Here is a 20,497-nt window from a genome sequence, read left to right as displayed (position 1 = left end):
CCATATTCTTTCATAAGATCTTAAACTTCCTGGTGGTAGTCAGTCAACTGCTGCGTCTCGCTGTATGTACTTGACTCCTTGCAAGTAAAATCATCTGATTCCAGTATCCAGTGATTCCGTCTTTTGTCTCAGCGCGTATCACAGAATTTTTCTGTCACATATGTCTTTATCAAGACTCCACAGAAAAACCTGGACTGGTCTGATTCTTCGAGGATTTCCACCAGTGGACCTTCACTGTCTTCAAACCGTTGCTGTGATTCTTCTTTTGTCTGTTTCTTCTTCACAGAACGGTTACGACATCACCGAGCTGAAGCGTCCTCTCTGCTCCAGTTTGTCCCAGTCCTCATCCTGCACCACCGCTCCGCTCATCAAATCCTCCCCGGGGTCTCAGGAGGAGGTCCACCCGTCCGGATCCTCCTGCAGCTCTGGAGCTCCGTACCTCAGCATGCCCCATCACCACCACCACCACCATCACCATCAGCACGCCGCCAGCTACGCCTCGGACTCCCCTTACGCCAACTACACCGCTCACACAGGACGGGACATAGAGCTGAGCGAGGCGGGCGGGTACATGGACACCGCCCCGCCCTCGCGTTCCCACGTGGACTTTAAAAGCTACGTGGCTCGAATCATCTGGGAGGCCGACAACGACGGCGAGGCCTTCCCGCCAGACGCCTACCACGTGTGGTGCGTGGAAGGATCTGGGTCAATGGCGGGAAGTTTGAGCTCCTTGGGATCAGCGGCTTCACGTCATAACATAGACAACGAGGAAGAGGACGATGACGACGGGGGGTTTGTTTATGACACGCTGTCCCGATGGGGCCCCAAGTTTCAGGCTCTGAGCGACATGTACGACCGCCCACAGCTGACCCTCACATACAGGGAGGCAGTGGAGTACATACAGAGGAGCCACAGCCACGAACCACTGCCTCTGCACCACTAGAGGGCGCTGCACTCAGACGCAGACAATACAGACTAAGAGGGAGGGGTAGGGGGGGCTGCTGTGTTCAGGTTCACATGGAAAAAACAGGTCAAAAAGTCACTGCAGGGGTTGAAACGATGAAATCAAGCAGGGTTTCATTTAAACCAGGAGTGTCAAACGTATTTTAGATCAGCCCAAAATAATCTTAGGTGGGTCAGACCCGTACAATAATAATATAATAACCTATAAATAATATCAACTCCAAACCTTTTTCCATGTTTTAGAGTGAAAAAAGTAAAATTACATTATGAAAATGTGCATATTAACAAACTATCCTTTTAAAAAAATAGAAATAACATGAGTAAACATGAACAAATTGAAATTTCTTAAGAAAAATAAGTACAATTTTAACTTTAGCTCATAATTGACACGTGGATTATATTTTACAGATTAAAGTTATACAGATATGCTAAGGCAGAATACATTTAGTAACATGCATAATATTGTTAAAATTGCACTTAGTTTTCTTAAGACATTCCACATTGTTCATATTTGTTCAGAATCTTAACTTTTTTGTTAAAGGGATAGATTGTAAATATAAACATTGTCATATTTTTTTTTTTAAGTATCAACTAGCCATCCATTTGTGGGTATTTTCAGGATGAATGCATTTCTTCACATTTGTTAAGTCCTTGCAGTTGCTAAGGGATAATTCGACTAGTGTTTGCCCTGCAGTAGATCGTGGTCACATTTAGGAGACAGAAAAATAAACTGGAAAAATCTACTTAATCTAAGGAATACATGTCTCAAAATTATTTTTTCCCAAGGCCTTTAGAGGTCTTAGCGCTCTGGTTTTTGGTTCTTTTTCACATATAAAGTTTAGTTGAAGACCCAGACATTTGAGTGTGTGGTTTGGGGTGCTCTCACAAGACAGTTTTACATTTTTCAAAAAAAAAAAAAAAAAAAAATTCAAATTCTGCCAATTTTAGAGGACTGTTATAACCATCATTAGCTTCTCTGTGTGCAAATAATTGGAGATGCTGAAACAGTCCAGTGGGGAACAAATCCAACTGTTACATCAGAGGAAAGTCATGTAGTTTGCTTTGATACTTTCCACATTGATCTGATACTAATTGGGTTTTACTCAGTTGTGCAGAACCCAAGTCTGGTACCAGTAAAAAGCCTCTGTGTCTGATATACTCCAATTCAGTTTGAAGTCTAACAGAAACAAACTCCTGTGCTTGAGATATTTTGTGGAATGAAAGTTGTGTCAGAAGGAAATATGCCGTACTTTCCGGGCTATAAGGCGCACCGGAATATAAGCCACACCTGACTATAAGCCACGGCTGACTTTAAGTCGCACCTGACTATAAGCCGCAGGTGTCCACGTTGTGACATGAGATATTTACACAGACATATGGTAAACAGAAAGATTATTTAAATATTTATTTCCATACCTTAGCTGCTTTTTTCCAAACAGTGCCTGTAACACGGCAGTAAAAAGGCAGGAACACGGCTGGTTCAAAAACCCAGAAAAGTCATTGATCTCTATCTTCATCTTCCTTCTGCTCATTGAAACCACTGCAGTCGTCTTCTTCAGTGTCGGAGTTGAACAGCCTCAAAGTCTCTGTCACACACCTTCTATGTCTCTCCTCCGTTGTTGCTCAATGGCACTTCCGTGCAGCAGCTCTTTTTCCTTCTTAGACAGACACATCGATTGCTTTTAACTTAAAAGCTGCAAAATATGCATTTCTTTGTGTGTTTTCCATGACGAGGGTTTGTGCAAAATGACTGTTAAAAGTTAAGCTTCAAACTTCTCTTCATCACCTCTTCCATTTGTCTGTCTCACTTTTGCGCTTTCTGCTAGAGCGACCCCTGGAGACCGTTAGCCCATAAAAATCTATACTCGAGCTGCATCGGTGTATAAGCCGCAGGGTTCAAAACAAGAAAAAAGTAGCGGCTTATAGTCCAGAAAGTACGTTTAGACAAAATCTGTGACAGTGTTTATGGTAAAAGTCATGTGGATTGAAGCACAACTACTTAATTTGTGATAAACCAAAGATAGAGGCTACAGAAATAAAGTTTTAGGAGCACAAGTCTGGTTTGGTCCAACTTGAGTTTATTGTTAAAAATCGGATCCCTCACAAATATAAAAGAGAACACAAAAGGTAAAGAGGGCATCCCAAATGACAGCTCAAAACCACTCAGAGACGTACAAATACAGCATAAAAGAGCAGTGATTCTCCTGGTAGATCGTTTCTGTGTTTGTCTGTGATGTGAATTTCAGTCTCAGACGGTGGAAACCTGAACGCAGCGGCTCCGTTCCCTCCAGAGGTCATTTCCCAGAGGGTTGTTATGAGATGCAGTGTGGACGTCTAAGATGTTCAGGAGTTTAAAGGAGCATTCCAGTGATTTTTCATGTCTAAGTTAGTAAGTTAGTAAGTAAATAACTCTGGTGTTTTTTCACCTTCACACAAATTCTCATTCTCTGATGGAAGCTGGAAACACACAGGAAACACTGAGATGCTCCTTTAAAACAGAGATCTGGTCCAGATTTCTGCAGCGTGTCTGAAAATTTTGTTTATTTATTTGATTATTCTGTATTTATTTAGATTTTTTTTGGCAGTTTCTGGGTCCTGAATCGTCTTTTTTGCTCAGAGATGAAACCGTTCTTGTTTTTCGTGGAGGAATTTCACTATCAAACCTCACCAGAAGCATTGTGGGTAAAATAATAAAACCAAAAACATTAAGGCCTTGACGTTGGAGTCTTTACTAAGAGAACTCTGCGTTCTTCTTTAAGGGCATTTTAATGTAGCATTGTATTATTTTTATCCTCCCCAACAGTTTCAGTTTCGACCCTTGGCACAAAAACAGACTTATTTCTTTCATTTTATTTCATCAAACTTAAAAAAACAGCTTTGGGTTCCACTTTTTTACCTTCCTGTTGCACTAGAGGATGGTTTCGAAGCTTCAGATCAGACTAATGGAGCTGTTCGCCAGTAAATAAAAACAGAAGTAAAAGCCTGAACATGTAAAATAAGCTTTGATAAGTATGTTTCCAGATTAAAGATTATTTTTGTACTCCTTTGTAAAACTTCCCAGAGGCTCCGTAGTCCCCTTACAGACGATTGTGGCTGCGTTTCTGTCCTGGATGAAGTCACGTCGAGTGTTTTTTATTTTTATTTTCCTCCTGTCTGTCATCACTACACCGCCTGATGAATGTAGTTTTATACCGAGTGAATAGGTGTTCCCGACAAGCAAACAGTACAATCAGAGTTTATACAACTCCTCTGTCGATACAAGTGTTAAAATGGTTGTGATTGCACTTCAGGTAATGAGTCGACCCCAGAAAATATCTCTAAGTATTAGTGTTTTTATCCAAAAGTCTGCTGAGGTACTTGGATTTTTAGGATGTGTTTCCGAGGTTTCTATTTTTTCTGGAAAAAAAAAATAAAAAATCAAAGTGAGCCCTCGATGAATTGTACTCAGCTATGCATCCAAATGGAAATACACAGGTGTCTTTTTCTAAACAGATGTGAAGCAATTGTTGTGTTTTTGACCTGTTCTGTGGGTTTGATAAGAACTGAGAGTGTAACGTGTTGTTCAGCACAAAGCGATGCTGATCCTGTATGATATAATGTACAGAACATATGGACATTTTATAGCAGTGAACATGGAATATTCCTTTTCTATATGACTTTTAATAAAATGGATTTTCCCCAAATGTTTGGTGCTTTGATTTGTTTACTCTGTTTTATCCATTTTTAATTCACTTGAAAACAGTTCTAGATAATCCCCAAGACATTAATGATCTCTGAGATATTTAAGGGTGTTTCAAACCGTTTGTCAGGAGTCATTAGCATCCCTCGTTGGGAAAGCAGAAGGCTGCAGTATGTGCTACGGAACATAACATTCTGGTCTAAATTTTTAATTCACTTAAAACAGTTCTAGACTAGAAAAGCAAACTGAGAGCGCAGACCTCTGCCAAGGAAGATCAGTGCCCCCACCCCACCCCCGATCACCACCAAAATTTAATCATTTGTTCCTTGTGCCAGTATCAACATTTCCCGAAATTTTCATCCAAATCCGTCCATAACTTTTTGAGTTATCTTGCACATGGACACACAGACAGACAAACAAACCACCGCTGGCAAAAACATAACCTCCTTGGCGGAGGTAATAATCCCCAAGACATCAGTGAGTCACCTCGGAGTTACTTCAGGGTGTTTCAAACCACTTGACTGGAAGGTCATCACCGCTCCCTGGTGGTTGAATGTAATGCTGTAGTATGTGCTTTAAAAACGAAATTTTGTTCAAATTTTTTAATTCACTTGAAAACGTTTCTAGACAAGTGGTTCCAGGCACAACAAACCCCGCCCCTCGCACATATTGTATCTTATTTTGGCATCAATCCAGCTGATGTCATCATGTCTATGCGTGTGGTGATGTCATCATATCAGTTGCCTATATATGTCCCAAGTTTGAAGTAAATTGAAACAAAATTGATGTTTTCATAGACATTTGAAATTTGCCCATTATAAATGTAAATGGGAGGAAAAAAACACTTTCAAAAATTCATACAAAAATTTGAACTTTGACCTACTTTTCCCAAAATGTAATGACATCTATTCTGGGTCACTGGCAATGTATAAACCCAATTTGGAACAAACAAACAAACCGAACCAAAAACAATACCCCTTGCCTGCCCTTCGGGGGGCGGGGTAATAATCCCCAAGTCAACAATGAGTGATCTTTGAGGTGTTTAGAGATGTTTCAAACCATTTGTCAGAGGGTCATCACTCCCCCCAGTGGTTGAATGTAAGGCTGTACTTTAGGCTTTGAAAAATGACATTTGGTCAGTTTTTTTTTTTTTTTCACTTAAAAACAGTACTAGATAATCCCCAAGGCATCAGTGAGTCATCTCTGAGTCATTTAAGGGTGTTTTAGACCATTTGTCAGGGGATCATCACATCACCTTGGTGGGCAGGTGTAAGGCTATAGTAATGTGCTTTGAAAAATGAATTTTTTTTTTTTTTTTTTACAGTTTTTGAATTCACTTAAAAACAATTAGAGATACTCACCAAGGCATTGATAAGTCATCTCTAATGTATTTAAGGGTGTTTCAAACCACTCTACAGGGGCTCATTACTGTCCCCCAGTGGTCAAATGTAAGGCTGTACTATGTGCTGTGAAAAATGAAATTTTGATCATTTTTTTTGTTCACTCAAAAACATTTCTGGATAATCCCACGGGCATCCATGTGTCTTCTCCAAGTTATTTGAGATGTTTCAAACCACTTGACAGGTGGTCATCACTGCCCCCCAGTGGTCAAATGTAAGGCTATACTATGAGGTGTGAAAAAAGTTTTGGTAAAAAAAATTTCTTTTAATTCACATAAAAACATTTCTAGATAATCCTTCAGTCAACAACGAGTGATCTTTGAGGTGTTTAGAGGTGTTTTAAACCAGTTATCAGGGGGTCATCACACCACCTCAGTGGGCAGGTAAGGTATGTGCTTTGAAAAAGGATTTTTTTTTTTTTTTTCAAATTTTTGAATCCACTTAAAAACAGTTATAGATACTCCCCAAGGCATCAGTAAGTCATCTCTAATGTATTTAAGGGTGTTTCAAACCATTTATAAATGGGATTCCATGTTTTTCCACAGCTCCCAGCGGTTCTCTTTGGTTTTCTCTGTTGGAATGCAGATGCTGCTGATCCCTGGTTATAACATGTCAGATGTTTGTTGCAGAGGGAGGCAGCCTGTGGAGAGAAGAATCAAGAAAGATTTACACCTGAAGGAAAAGTTGAGCTCCTTTCTGAGCTGCAGTGATGTAGTAACATCCTGACAGCTCTGGTCTGAAGCTAAAATCCTGAGTGTTTTTTTTTTTTTTGTCAAAGAGTTCAAATGTGGATCAGACTGAGGCTAAAGCATCCTTCACTCACACACCGTATCGTCTGAGCCAGTTTTGTACTTTGTTTGACAGGTTTCTGTAATCTCTGAAGTTAATGTCAGATGGTTTTATCACAATTATGATTTTGTATAAATTAAAGATGCTCTAATTATGGCCAGATGCATTTGAAAAGAAAGAGAGAAAAGGTTTTTGTCATTAACTCTGTTAAGTTGATACTGGATATGGATGGAACCAAGACTTGAAGTTGATGTGCAAATATACAGGGTGGGGAAGCAAAATTTACAATCTTTTGAGGCAGGGATTGAAAGACAGTGTATGACCAGTTAGTTTATTGAAAGTCATGAGAATTTATTTGCCACAAGAAAATGTACATAATAGAAAATGTTTTTATTCTGTGTCCTCCTTCTTTCTCAATAACTGCCTTCACACGCTTCCTGAAACTTGCGCAAGTGTTCCTCAAATATTCGGGTGACAACTTCTCCCATTCTTCTTTAATAGTATCTTCCAGACTTTCTCCTAATAGTTTTGCTCATAGTCATTCTCTTCTTTCCATTATAAACAGTCTTTATGGACACTCCAACTATTTTTGAAATCTCCTTTGGTGTGACGAGTGCATTCAGCAAATCACACACTCTTTGACGTTTGCTTTCCTGATTACTCATATGGGCAAAAGTTTGTGAAAAGGTATGGATAATAGTGTTAGGTATGATTATGACATCAATATATGTTTGGTTTCAAAACAATTGACGTTGTGCCTGCTGAGAAAAAACAACTAAATGTTCATTGTAAATTTTGCTTCCCCACCCTGTACTTTGTCTTAATATTCATTGTGTCTTTGATTTATACTGACATGACACATAAGAAACACATCAAACTTATTATTTTGTAGTTTTTTGTTAAAATAGAACAAGTCATTACAAGTTTGTTTATGAGTAGATTCTATGAGAAACTGGATTCCACTGCCTTGGATGAACTGAGGTTCTGTGACTGCTGTTGTAAAAAGCTAAAATCCAACCTACTACAGAAAACATACACTAAAAAAATTCTGTATCATCTTGTGACATCATGTCTGACTTTTGAGATGAGTAAAACCAATCTTTTCATGGTTAGGGAAGTCTAAATAGGTAAGAAACAAATGCATAAATACTTGTTTTAAAGGTATTTTAGGGCTGATTTTAAAACACAGTCAAAACTGACCTGGTAATATAAGAAATAGTAACAGAAAGATAGAGTAAGAGAAAGGTTAAATGCTGATTATGGAACTGATTTAATGTCTGAGACTGAGATTTAATCAGAATCCAGAATGTCACAGAGGTTTATTGTTAAGCTTTTATTCTTTTAGGACTCCACAGACAGAGGACATTTTAATATGAACACCTTCTTCTTATGGTCACAGACTGGACTCAGCAGCAGCTTTGTGGTAAAATATACACATATGATGCAACACTGCCACCCTGTGGTGGACTGTGGCACTGCAGAGGTGATGGTTTTCTGCTCTATCTGCTGAAGTCAGATTATTTTTTACTCCTTCAGTGTCTCCTCTTTGATACTGATTCTTTATTACATTTTCATGAAATAAAGGACAGAGCTGTGTGTGGTTCTGTTGATCATTTCTTTCTTCTCTTCACTCTGGATAAACTGTTTTTGTACATGTTGTAAAGAGGAGACTGGAAAAGCTCTGAAAACCGGACTGATGTGGTCCACGTGTCTTCATTTTACGTCCCCACGGTGTATTGTTTTGTTTACTACTCCACACCCAAAGGGGAAGCATGGGGTACTGTTTTTGGTTTGGTTTGTTTGGTTCTTTGTTTGGTTCTTTGTTAACGCTCTAGCAGCAAAACTGTTGGTTGAATTCATGCCAAATTTGGTTTATATATTGCCAGTGACCCAGAATAAATGTGGTTACATTTTGAGAACAGTAGATCAAAGTTTACATTTTTTTACGATTTTTTAAATTTTTTTTCCCCCCTATTTACTTGTAATGGGTGAAATTTCAAATGTTCATAGCAGCAAAACTATTGGTTGATTTCATTGGGAAAAGTAGGTCAAAGTTAATAATTTTTCTGAATTTTTCTGTATTTTTTTCAATCTTACCTTATAATGGGCAAAATTTCAAATGTCTATAAAAACATCAATTTTGTTTCAGTTTACTTTAAACTTGGCACATATATAAAGGTAATTGATATGCTGACATCAGCACACGCACACACAGGATGACATCAGATGGATCCATGCCAAAATAAGTGACAATATGACAATATGTGCGAGAGGCAGGGTCTGCTGTGCCTGGCACCACTTGTTTGGGTAATAATGCAGACTGTTTGTGTTAATTTAAGACTCTTCGTCATATCTTTAAAGCGGTCCATTGTGGGAATGGGAATTCCACACAGCAGCAATTTTGCTGTCTCTTTGTGAGTGCTGAACCCAAATGTTGCCTTTATCTTCATCCACCGACTATACTTTTTTTTTTCTTGTGGTATTTCTTGTGTGCATATTCAGTGTTGTTCTGCTTTAAAAACCTCAGTTTCCTGAAGGCTCTGTCCAAGGGATGTTGAGCCGCATTATGTAATAAATTCCCATTATGTAATAAAAGTTCAAAATGTAATAAGAATGTCACGTCATCTTGTAATAAAGCCGCATTATGTAATGAACTGACGCATTTTGTAATAAAGTACATCAACGTATTATATAGTAAATTTTTTCACATTATGTAGTAAGTTATTACAATTTGAGAAATTTATTACAAAATGCACTTGACACATTTTTATTTAAAAAAAGTGTAATAACATGGTTCATTATGTAATAACAATCCAAATTAATATAATTTCAGAGCAATTTAAAAGAAATTAGTCACAGGAGCTACAGGTAATGGAATCAGAACTTTAACTACACAATTTAAAGATTAATTTAGCACATTACATTTTCCTGAAAATAAAAATGTGTCAAGTGCATTTGTAATAAATTTCTCAAATTGTAATAACTTAATACATAATGCAAAAAAAATTTACTATATAATGCGTTGATGTACTTTACTACAAAATGCGTCAGTTTATTACATAATGCGCTTTATTACAAGATGACGTGACATTCTTATTACATTTTGAACTTTTGTTACATAATGGGAGTTTATTACATAATGCGGCTCAACAGGGATCAATAAAGTTCTATCTAATGTAATCTAATGTAATGTAATGTAATCTAATCATCCTTTTAAAAAAACCTGGTGGACTGTATAATTTTACGTTATAATGATCTGGCTCATTCTCTTTCTGAATCTGTGAAAAACTGCTTTTGCGTCCCACAATGCACTTTCCAAAATTTCCGAAAAGGCCCAAGTGATGTTTCAGTTTGTTATGTAAACAAGTGGACTGTGTTTATGATGGAGTCATCTTTGAAGTTGTCTACTGAGAGGGAAGTGATTCAGGCGCATAAGTACGGAAAGACTAATGGATTAGTGATAATTAGGCTAGCACTGGGGTTTTACAAATATGAAAAAATGTTTGTGATGAAAGTCATACACTGTATGTAAAGTGTCATGAGGTAACTTTTGTTCTGAGCTGGTGCTATATAAATAACATTTGACTGATAGAAAAAAGTTTGTGGTGAAAGTCATACGCTGCTTTAAAGATCCTACAACAGTGTATGAACTCCGCCTTGGGGTGTTTCAGTCTGACCCGCTGACCTTTAAACATTAAAGATCCAGAGTGATGCTGCAGTATGACTCTGCATCTGCACCCTCTGACCCCCTCCATCCAACCCCCTCCCCCTAAAACATGGAGTTGGCATGAAGCATATGCTTTGTTACAAACAATGAGCTCAGATTTTCATGCTCGGATGCAGCTGCGAATTTTAAAAATTGATGTTATATAGATTTTTGCAAACGTGACACTTTTTTTTGGCTTTAAAGGCTGTTTGAGGAAAAAGTTTCTGAGTCTGATCAAGTTCAAGTTGATTAAAGTAAAACTGTTTCACTGAGTTTAGTCACTGGTGTAAAAGTACAAGTGTGTGTTTGGGGTGGGGGTGGTTTGGTTTGGGTCTGGTTGCTGTATTGTCTTTGACCTCTTTTAAAGGAGGAGTCGCCTTCAGTCTGTCTGCAGTAAAACATACTCATCTTTTCCTTTAATGGAAACATTTATCAACAAAATAAAATGATATGAATTAATTAATCGATTGTTAAATTGAGCAACTGACTGCATTTGGAGTCAATAAAGTTATTGTGATTACTGAATGTAATTATAGTTTTCAAAAATGAGTGGCCAATTTCAGTACCAAAATGAGGAGGTCCATCCATCCATCCATCCATCCATCACTCTGTCCATCCAAAAAAATGTAGTTTCATCTTTTTTTCTTCTTTACCTATAATATATAAATCCGCTGTTTCTTCTCCTCTCACTCAGATCCAAAAACCACCTGTTAAACATAGAAAAAAACTGTGATAAGGCCTGGTATTTGTTTATTTTGATAACATCTTTTGACACATCACCTTGCATCAAACACATTAATAGAGAGATTAAAAAATTGTAAAAAAAAAAAATATATATATATATATATATATATTTCTCTTATTGTACTTTTTATTGCACAAAATGATTTTAGTCCTGATACTTATGTATGTATTTTAGAAAGTAATACATTTTCAGCGCTGTGTTGTACTGTTAACTTCATGTTCTGCCCTGGATTCAGATGTTTTAAGTGAAAAATTACATTTAATTTCAGATGGATTTTAATGATGAACGTTAGGAACATGAAACATGTGTGTGTGTGTATGTGTGCGTTTGTGTGCATCTGTGTGTGTGTGTCTCAAGGCCACGCTTTCCCAGGCGACACAAAGCCCAACAATGCCCAGACTCTGCAGGAGTTTGGGGGGTGCAGGTCGACACAGAGAGGCCTCTTCTCTCTCAGTGTCTGTCACTATTCAGGCCTTTGTTTCTGCTGAAGCTGCTGCATTTACATGTACGTTTACACTGACCTGCTGATCTCATGTGTCTGAATCGACTCATGAAGGAAGAACCTCCACACGTCTGGGTCTGAGTGCTTTCCTCGCTAATGCCACACATTTGGAGGCTCTGAAGTGAAACTGTCACTAAACTGAGACCTGATGTGTAAAAACAAACCCAGCAGGATTATTAATGATATACTCGCTGTCAACCACACAATGCACTGACCTACGGCCTGTCAAACTGCTCATTAAAATCAACAGAGATGAAAACAAAGTGATGAATTAGAATCTTGTGTATTCTTATATATATATATATATATATATATATACACATTTTTTTGTTTTGTGTATTGAATGTCTTTTGGTAGCAGGTACAAAAATACATTTCATTGTGCAATTATAACTGCATGTGAAAAACCAAATTGATTTCATTATACTTTACTAGACCTTGTCAGATCATCTATTAGTGTGGCAGAAAGGATGTAGACTGTCCTCTAAATGGTACTGGAACTGTCTTTCTTTGGAAGTACCTACTCTTTAAATAAGTTTTAAGTCATTTCAACACTTAAATATGGACATAAAGCTTCATTTCTTTTGTTTTTATCTAATGTCGACAATTTCAGCAAACACGGGTTCAAGATGTCACTTCGACAGTTAAGGTGCTCTATTGTTGTAGCTCTACATCAGGGGAAAAAATAAACAAACAAAACAAAGCAAAAAAACCCCACCAACATCCATGTTCACTTTTTTTGTTTATTTAAAACAATACAATATAAAAGAAATTACACATTTGTGAATTGCTATATTTACAAAAAATACATTCTTTAATCATCTAGATACAGTTTACATGTTTGTTCACTGTGGAGGCATCAGGTTTACAGTCACATCTATTGAATGTCACAAGTACAGTTCATTTTCATTTAAAGGCACTAAAGAGGACAAAAGTTAGAACTGTAATAAAACTGGTGTCAAAGCTAAATCATAAATAGCATTTGCCTTTGGCAGTGATCAAACTGAGCTCATTCATTGCTGAAAGATCTGTTTCTTTTTTAACATATGCACATACTTTTTTTTTTACATACTAAATAAATACCACTTTTTAAAAAATGAAAAGCAAAAACTTTACACAGTGGTAGGCAAGGTTTCCTACGCAAGTCAAGTTTCCCAGGAATGTAACAACAATGTGCAACCAGGTTGCAGATTTAAGAAAAACTGAGCTTCATTCATTGTTTAGGACGTTTAAAAAAAAAGAAAAAAAAAAAAAAAAAAGTACTATGGCTCGTGCTGCAGAACAGCAGTCGCTTAGAAAGGACAAGCAGAGAATGGGACAGTCTGCTGCTTTCAATCTCCTGAGAATCTACTGAAGCACCATTTAAAGCACAATAGCACCAGTTCAGCTCCCAGATAACACCTCACAGGTAAGACACGATGAGTTTCCAATCAACTTAAACAAAAGGGAAAAAAATAAACGCCTGCCAGCTCATATTGTGAAAGAGTCAGATCTTAGTGTTTAAAAGACAACCCTGACCATGCTACATGAAACTTCCTAAAACAGTGCTGTTGCTCAGGAGGTAGCGGGACATTCAGGCTTTGCGAATACTGCTCAGTGATTGGCGGGTTTGTTTGTGTTGCTCAGTGACAGCGGCCTTCTCAGTGCTGCTGGGTGGCGTTAAGACTGAACCGACAGGTAAAGGTGAGAGCTGGCGTTCGGGACTGCTGGAGTGAAGTTCCTGTACCTTTTTCTGTAAAAAAAAAAAAAAAAAAAAAAAAAAAAGAAAGAAAAGAATTAGAATCAGTACCAGAGAAGAGGACAGACCATAGTACAGCCTCTAACAAGAGCGTTATAAATAGGATGAACATCACTGGTGGGAGAATCAGAACAGGAACAACGTACATCACCGGCAGAGGGAATGGCTTTTTCAATTCTTTATGGCTGGCGCATTTGCTTGCGGGAGTGTCATGTTCAATTGTGCTGCTGTCACTGCATTCACTAACAGGTGTGCTGCAGGGGCTGCATTCGCTCTCAGAAGTACTGTAGAAGCTTAAGGCTTTGCTTTCTGAGGCTTTGCGTTTGCGGAGGTTGAATTCAAGCGTAGTGTAATAGCTGCGTTCGATTCCAGGCGCGATGCGTTCGTTCATTCTCACCATGATGTCCAAGTAGGCCACGTGGGTTTGGATGTTGTGTCGGTCATCGGGTTTCACTTTGGGGAAACTCTTAAGCTGAGGTCTGGGTTCGGATCGCAGAGCGTCCATGAAGGGCCTCATCCACCGGAAGCAGGGGGCCACAGTTTCCCACGTCAGACCTGAAGGTGGTGATGAAGAAAATCGGTGAGACATTTTACAACCACATGTAGCCGTTCCACAAAACAGGTTTTAATTTATTTCAGCACAAGTGAAGTCAACATACCTGAAACTTTATGGACGATGTCAAATGTGGAAAAGTGGCAGAGGGCGGCTGCAGCGAGGATACTGTAGCTGTATTCCAGAGAGTTGATGTCCAGCATACACAGGTCTAACAGCTGAAACAGAAGGTCAAAGGTCAGTATTAAGACACTTTGTATGCATGAATTACAGTCCCATCAAAGGCAGAGCCTAATAACTAAAACCGTTGGTTGTGTGGTCCCTGTGCATACACACTGTTATTACCTGTGTGATTTGGATGTAGGTGTCTGGGCAGATCTGAGGGACCAGGAAATCTTCGGAGTCATCTTTTCGAGCCTCAACCTGAGCGTAAAGGTTCAGCCACGAGATGGGAGTCTCTGGGCACAAGTTCCACTTCAACGCCTGCAGACACACCACAGCACTTAGATTAGAAATCAAACTATTTTCTTTTTATTTGAAGGCATTGTTCATGTTTATTTTCAAAGTTAAGTAAATACAAGTATTAAAGTCTGAAAGTCAGTGAATAAGAAATGTCATTTCTATGGCATCGTAATATATAAAACTAGTCCCAATTTTTCTGTTGGAGACATTTACTGCTAATTAAAAAGGAAGCGTTTGAGTCCTGCAATGAATGAATCATCAAGAAAAAGTAAAAGTAAACCTTTTAGTAGATTTTATACCTGGAGGATGTTAATCTCTGTGCGCTGGATGTCCCAGGTATCACAGGCTCCATCTGTGACGTAGGCGAACTCGAAAATTTTAGGAGGGTAGATCTCCTACAACACAAGAGAAATAAAACCATCAGAATTAGATCAAAACTGAATCATATTGGAAAAAAAAACTGACTGCTGTGTTTCATTTCTTCTCCTCTCACATGTAAAACACTAGTAATACTAGTAAGCACAATGAAAACTCACCTCCATTTTAGCAGCAATGAAGAGCGCCGTGATGCCGATGAGCTGCAGGTAGTCCTTATTGACATCCGTCTGAGTCAGCATAAAGCGGTCGAAGAAGTCCTGAGCGAGATAGGCCGTCTGCCGGTGGAGACTGTAAACCTCACTCACCTGGACACAAACAAAACCGTAAGTAAACGTTGTCCTGCATCTTAAGCCTCTGCTTACAGACTTGATGTGAAACTCTGTTAATGCTCACCTCAAACAGCCAGTCCAGCAGAATCGCCCTCATTGTCGGCTGCAGTTTTGGATGCTTCTGCAGATAGCTTTTATCATGAACGTACTTCAGCTCTTTGTTTAGCATTTTGACCCACACGTCATCCGAGTTGGCCCAGCTGAAAAACAGATGTATAGTTTAGTCAAAGCTGCAAGAATACATTTCATATGTGCAAACATCTGAGTATATTCACTAAAACACTGTTACATGTAGGATTAAAACCCTTTAGTTTAGTCCCTAGATGGGTGATGATTATACTGAACTGTCTTTTCTGTTTTAAATTTCACCTACAAACAAACAAAAAAATAAATAAATCAGCCGTCATCAAAAACAGGGGTACAGCAAAAACAAAGACCCTGAACATTTATCACTTCAGGTTCTCATTTACATTTATTCTCCATTTCCCCTTTTCTACCACAGGAACACTGAAAAACCTCATTGCATTTTCCACTTTTTTGGGTTTTTTTTCCTTCCTCTTTTTGCCTATACTTTTTATTGCTTCCCCTGCTGTAATGCTTTTATGTTTTATGTAAAGCACTTGGAATTGTCTTGTACATGAAATGTGCTATATGAATAATTAATTTAATTCAACACTACTTCAAGAAGGCGACTCAAAACCGAGCCTGAGGTGGAAACACAACCCACAGATTACTAGTCATTATCTTACCCTGGTAAATAAATTCCTGCCATTAAGAGTGTCTTAGAATATTGATGGAAATGGGGCATGTTCGGCTGATCCAACTCTAAATGCAGTCGGGTGGAGCAACGGCTCCGCAACAAAAGACAGAACGAGTCAGTGTGAAGCTGCGAGCAACTGGTGGCTCATTGAGGTGCGAAAGTCCTGAAAAACCAACCTGAGGCGGGGGATGGGGGAGGGCTTGATGAAGAGGTTTTTGAATATGTACTGTTTGAACCCGGACTGGTCCATGGGCTCCAGTTCTTTGTGAGGAGTTTCGATGAGGACGCATGGGGAGGCGCCGTCCTGAGACCAGCACCTCTGAAAAACAAGAGACAAAACGTCAGGATCTAATGCATCACTGTGGATTCAAATGAGCTCAACCTCAAACATCTGCAGCAGCAAAATGAATCCAAAAAACACACAGGAACCATTTTACTTTCTCCTGTTCTACTTATACAATGTACATTAAATGCTGCTGCAGATGGAAGGGAGGGTGTGATAATAACTTAGTAACACACACACGTCCAAACTCTTATCTGTCTCTCACACACAGTTAACATCATGTGAACACACGGACCTGTATTTCATAGTTTTGTTTCTTGGTGGCAGGTTGAATTTTCTTGGAAGGCTAAAGAGAAACATAAGAATCGAATGAGTGCCATCTTCCAATCATGTAAATTAAGGGTAAATAAATAAAAATACAAATAAACATCACAAACCTCTTTCTGTTTCCTCTTCTTCAGTGGCAATCTGAGTGGCTCGGCGCTGTTTCTGGCTTGCAGCGTACCCCTGTAATATATACTGAGAAAATTAACATATAGCTTGCCTTCGTGGTTCGGTTACATAAAATATTTGACCTTTTTTTTTTACTTCTAATTGGAAAGAATGAGTTACCAGCTGTATTAGTTCACTTTTGCTCGATACCATCAAAACTCTGTCATCCATTAATAGGTTTAAAGCAGAGAATTAAAATTAAAATGGTAAACTCTACAAACATTTACTGTAATAAAACACTTATTAATGATGAAAATAAAACAAGCTGCTTACCTGTTTCTTGTTCTGTACATGATGTTGAATGTATTTCTGGCTGCACTGTAAAAGAAAGAAAGTAAACATTAAATTTAGACAATTTAAGACCCATTACTTGATCAAATACATTCCAGGAGCCATTTTGGGACTGAGGATTGATTCTGCTGCCTCTATGTTTTAATTCAATAAAATGAAAATGTAAAGAGGTCTAAAAAAAAAAAAAAAACATATTTCAAGTAATACAGAAAGTTTCATGGAGCATAAGGACTGAAATATGACACCTATCAAGTGTTTATTAACATACATGTCCTGTTTATCTGATAACAGCAGATACATCCACCTCCATAAAAAGAGCCAAAAATATCGTGACAAAGGCAATACTGGCCGATTAACAGATGTAAAACCCTACTTCTCAAACACTTATGATACAGCACTTGATGATGAAGTCCCACAGACTAAACCGTGTTGTGTTAAAAAGAGCTAAACTAGCAAGAACTAAGCTAGTTCTGCAAGTGGAGCCAAAAGGAGGGGGGTTGATTGTCCGCTCGATTTCGAACAAAAAAGCTCAGAAATACCAAGTTTCAGCCCAGGTTTATCATCTCCACAAGGTAATCTAACATCTCCAAATAGCTTTGGTGTGGTTTAATGGTGCCAAAAGCCGTAAATATGAACTTTATGCAGAGATTGAAACTTAAAGACGCGCCAATTTCCACAGCGCTAAGCGGGAGGATTTGAGCCCTGCCTCTCAGAAACTCCTCCAGTTCCATAAAGTGGAAAGGACCGCTTAAACTGTACCACAAACACCAAGAACCCTGGCATCTAGTAGATTAGACTCCCAAGATTCACATATCAGCACGGCATGGCTCTAAACCTTTTCCAAATCCGACAAAAGACAGACTCCAGTGTGGCTAACCAGAGGAGTGCAGCTACAGTAATTAGCAAACTTAGCCCAGTTATTGCTAACTAGGTCAACAATAACCAGCTCCTCGGGTATAGTTGACAAAAATCAATAAATTGCAGAAATGCATGCAAAGAGCCAAATATGTGTTTGAGACTGATAAATATGTAAAAGTGCAAAGAAAGAAATGAAAAAAAAAACATACTTTACTAATGTTTTTGAGTTAAGATGCTGCAAATAACCTCCACTAAAGTGCTATTTTTGCTCTTAAAACAGGTTCTGGATGAAACACAGAGGCTCAAACATGTTAAAGTATCTCGAATATGTTAAAATAACACTGACATCGCCGCTTAAATTGAGTGTAATTCAAGTCAAGTTGAGAAATGCAGCTGCACTCCGGATTTAAAGCCATTAAACACAAAATTAAACGACAAAATGAGGCTTACAAGCAGAATACAGGCGGTAGATGCAGGTTACTTACGGAAAGATATTTTTAAAGCTGATAAAAGTGCAATCGAGCTCGGTGGTCTTACCTTCTGGCTGAAGAATGAATGAATGGATCAGCTGTGGCGCCGGCGCCAATCTTTATATCCGCATCTGCCCGCTGCCCCCGCCCACTGCGCATGCCCGAGCCCGGTTCACAGAAACGCGCTAAATGTTCAAACTGAGCGGGGGTTTAAACAAACACACAACACTAAAGTGATAAAATGAAGCTAATACACCCTCCTCCTCGATAAAACACTGCATTCGGAGTATTTAAAGCCCCATAAGAGTCTCTTTTTACCATGTTTCACCGCAGCTTACATTCACTTCTAACGGACGCTGAGCCGTTGAGACGTTTTTTGACGTAAAAAAACACTTTACGTTCATTCCGGTTGAACTGTAACGACTCGGCACGCGCTCATACACCATGTCGCGTCATATTTATTGATTATTACTTTTTACATATCGAGTGATTTGCGGTATTTTCCACAGGTTTGAAAGTGTTCCGTGCCTGGGGGAGGGGCTTCTGTGACATCTGACCAATGAGAGAGTAAGGGAGGACAGCCACATGCTTCCTCCACAGAATGTAAACAAAACGATCACGTGACGAAGCTGAAACAGCTGATGTGTCAAAGTGTGGAAGAAATGTGACATTTAGGTTTCTAACACAGAATTAACCCATTTATATGTTGTTATTTTTTTGTGTTGTATGAAATATAAAGACGAGTAGATTTTATATAATATGTTATTTTTCTAAAAATTAAAAGTGAATACAAAAAAAGCAGAAGTGGCAAGAGACCATATATTCTTTAGTCCAGTCAAAGTACAGATAATATGTAAAAGTTATAAGCACTCATTAAAATTATATTTGTGTTGAAATTTTGGAAGTAAAATAAAAATTAATTAGATAAATAAATGTTAAAGTAAAGTAGAGTAACTTGAAAACTCTACTATCTCTATTTCCCATCTCTTCACATAAGGCTTAGTGATGTTTTAACTTTTATTTGTATGATAGTCACAAAAACAATAACGCCTGATCAAACTCTTTTCTCAGATTATAACTGTATCAGCTTCCATAGAGCAAAACTGACAACATTAAGGATTTAACGTTGTAAAGTCTCAGATAGTACTCATAGAATCACAGGACAAGTAGAGAACAATGCACAGACAGGAAGACTTATTCACACTATCAGTGGAAAGTGATACGTCCACACAAATGTATTCAGTGGTAATCTATTCCCTTTGTTTATGGTCATATGTATCTGTAATGATTGGTAGATTAATCACTGCGGCAAGTCTCTCAGTGTGCTAGATCATATGATTAGTTTTAGGGTGAAACTGTAAGACCGCTTATTTCAGCAGTAACTAAGTACTAATATAATTTATAAATTAATGGCAAGTTCAGCTGTAATTTCATTAACTGTATGTATGTATGTATGTATGTATGTATGTATGTATGTATGTATGTATGCATGTACAGGCCTATTGGAAACAACTAGATTTGGATCAGTTTTTAGATGTTACAGATTGTTTTAACACCTCTGATCCATGAAATTAAGGCATTTAATACATTTTACTCTTTTTTATTGTATAGCTTCTTTTAAGTGTTTAAGGTCGTATTGAATGGAACTTGCCAATTCTTATTCATTACTGAACCAACTAAAAGATTCTTAGGTTAATCAAATCTAAACTTTTCCTTCCACCTTCACATTTTCATACTGATACAGTCTATTAAAAGTATTGCAAGTACATTTTATGATGGAAAAACTAGCCGACTCTTCCCTGAATAATTCATTTTCCAGATAGAATTCCTGTTTGACAATTTCCAAGAGATGGACTTTCAGACCCCACTCCATGAAACCCACACCAGTGGGAGAAACGACCCAATACTGCTGCACCCATAGTACTACACTGAAAATGCAAGAAACTGTACTCTATAGGCAGCCTCTGCATACTTAAGTATTTCCTCTAAAGACAGGATACAAAGGCTGCACCCCTCTCAAAGAGCCCACTCTGCTCTGATTATTCACCTTCACCTGTAAAGCTACGACCCATACAGACCCAGAGGGATTTAGGGCGTTTT

The 20,497-nt window shown here is 38.3% G+C and overlaps 2 protein-coding genes across 2 annotated transcripts in view; one reads left to right on the top strand and one right to left on the bottom strand.

The window, feature by feature from the left end:
- Nucleotides 1-960, top strand: part of LOC115435949 (neural-cadherin) — a 241,626-nt gene extending 240,666 nt beyond the window's left edge. Inside the window, 1 exon segment of the mRNA XM_030158588.1 lies at nucleotides 287-960. Coding sequence (XP_030014448.1) covers nucleotides 287-943 — 657 coding nt within the window. The 3' untranslated portion in view covers nucleotides 944-960.
- An 11,915-nt stretch (nucleotides 961-12,875) lies between these two features.
- On the bottom strand, nucleotides 12,876-17,132 carry ccne2 (cyclin E2). Its single transcript, XM_030157076.1, has 11 exons — nucleotides 17,052-17,132; nucleotides 16,724-16,793; nucleotides 16,582-16,632; nucleotides 16,180-16,322; nucleotides 15,308-15,443; nucleotides 15,073-15,219; nucleotides 14,836-14,931; nucleotides 14,420-14,557; nucleotides 14,181-14,292; nucleotides 13,919-14,076; nucleotides 12,876-13,515 (listed from the first exon to the last, which is right to left on the bottom strand). Exons 1-11 carry the CDS (start codon nucleotides 17,069-17,071, stop codon nucleotides 13,357-13,359), a joined length of 1,230 nt encoding a protein of 409 aa, XP_030012936.1. The 5' UTR covers nucleotides 17,072-17,132; the 3' UTR covers nucleotides 12,876-13,356.
- Nucleotides 17,133-20,497: the final 3,365 nt, after the last annotated feature.

This window comes from Sphaeramia orbicularis, chromosome 16, assembly GCF_902148855.1.
Source record: "Sphaeramia orbicularis chromosome 16, fSphaOr1.1, whole genome shotgun sequence".
Lineage (NCBI taxonomy): Eukaryota > Metazoa > Chordata > Actinopteri > Kurtiformes > Apogonidae > Sphaeramia > Sphaeramia orbicularis.
Note: the sequence above shows the minus strand (reverse complement) of the source record. Positions and strands in the feature narration are given on the sequence as shown.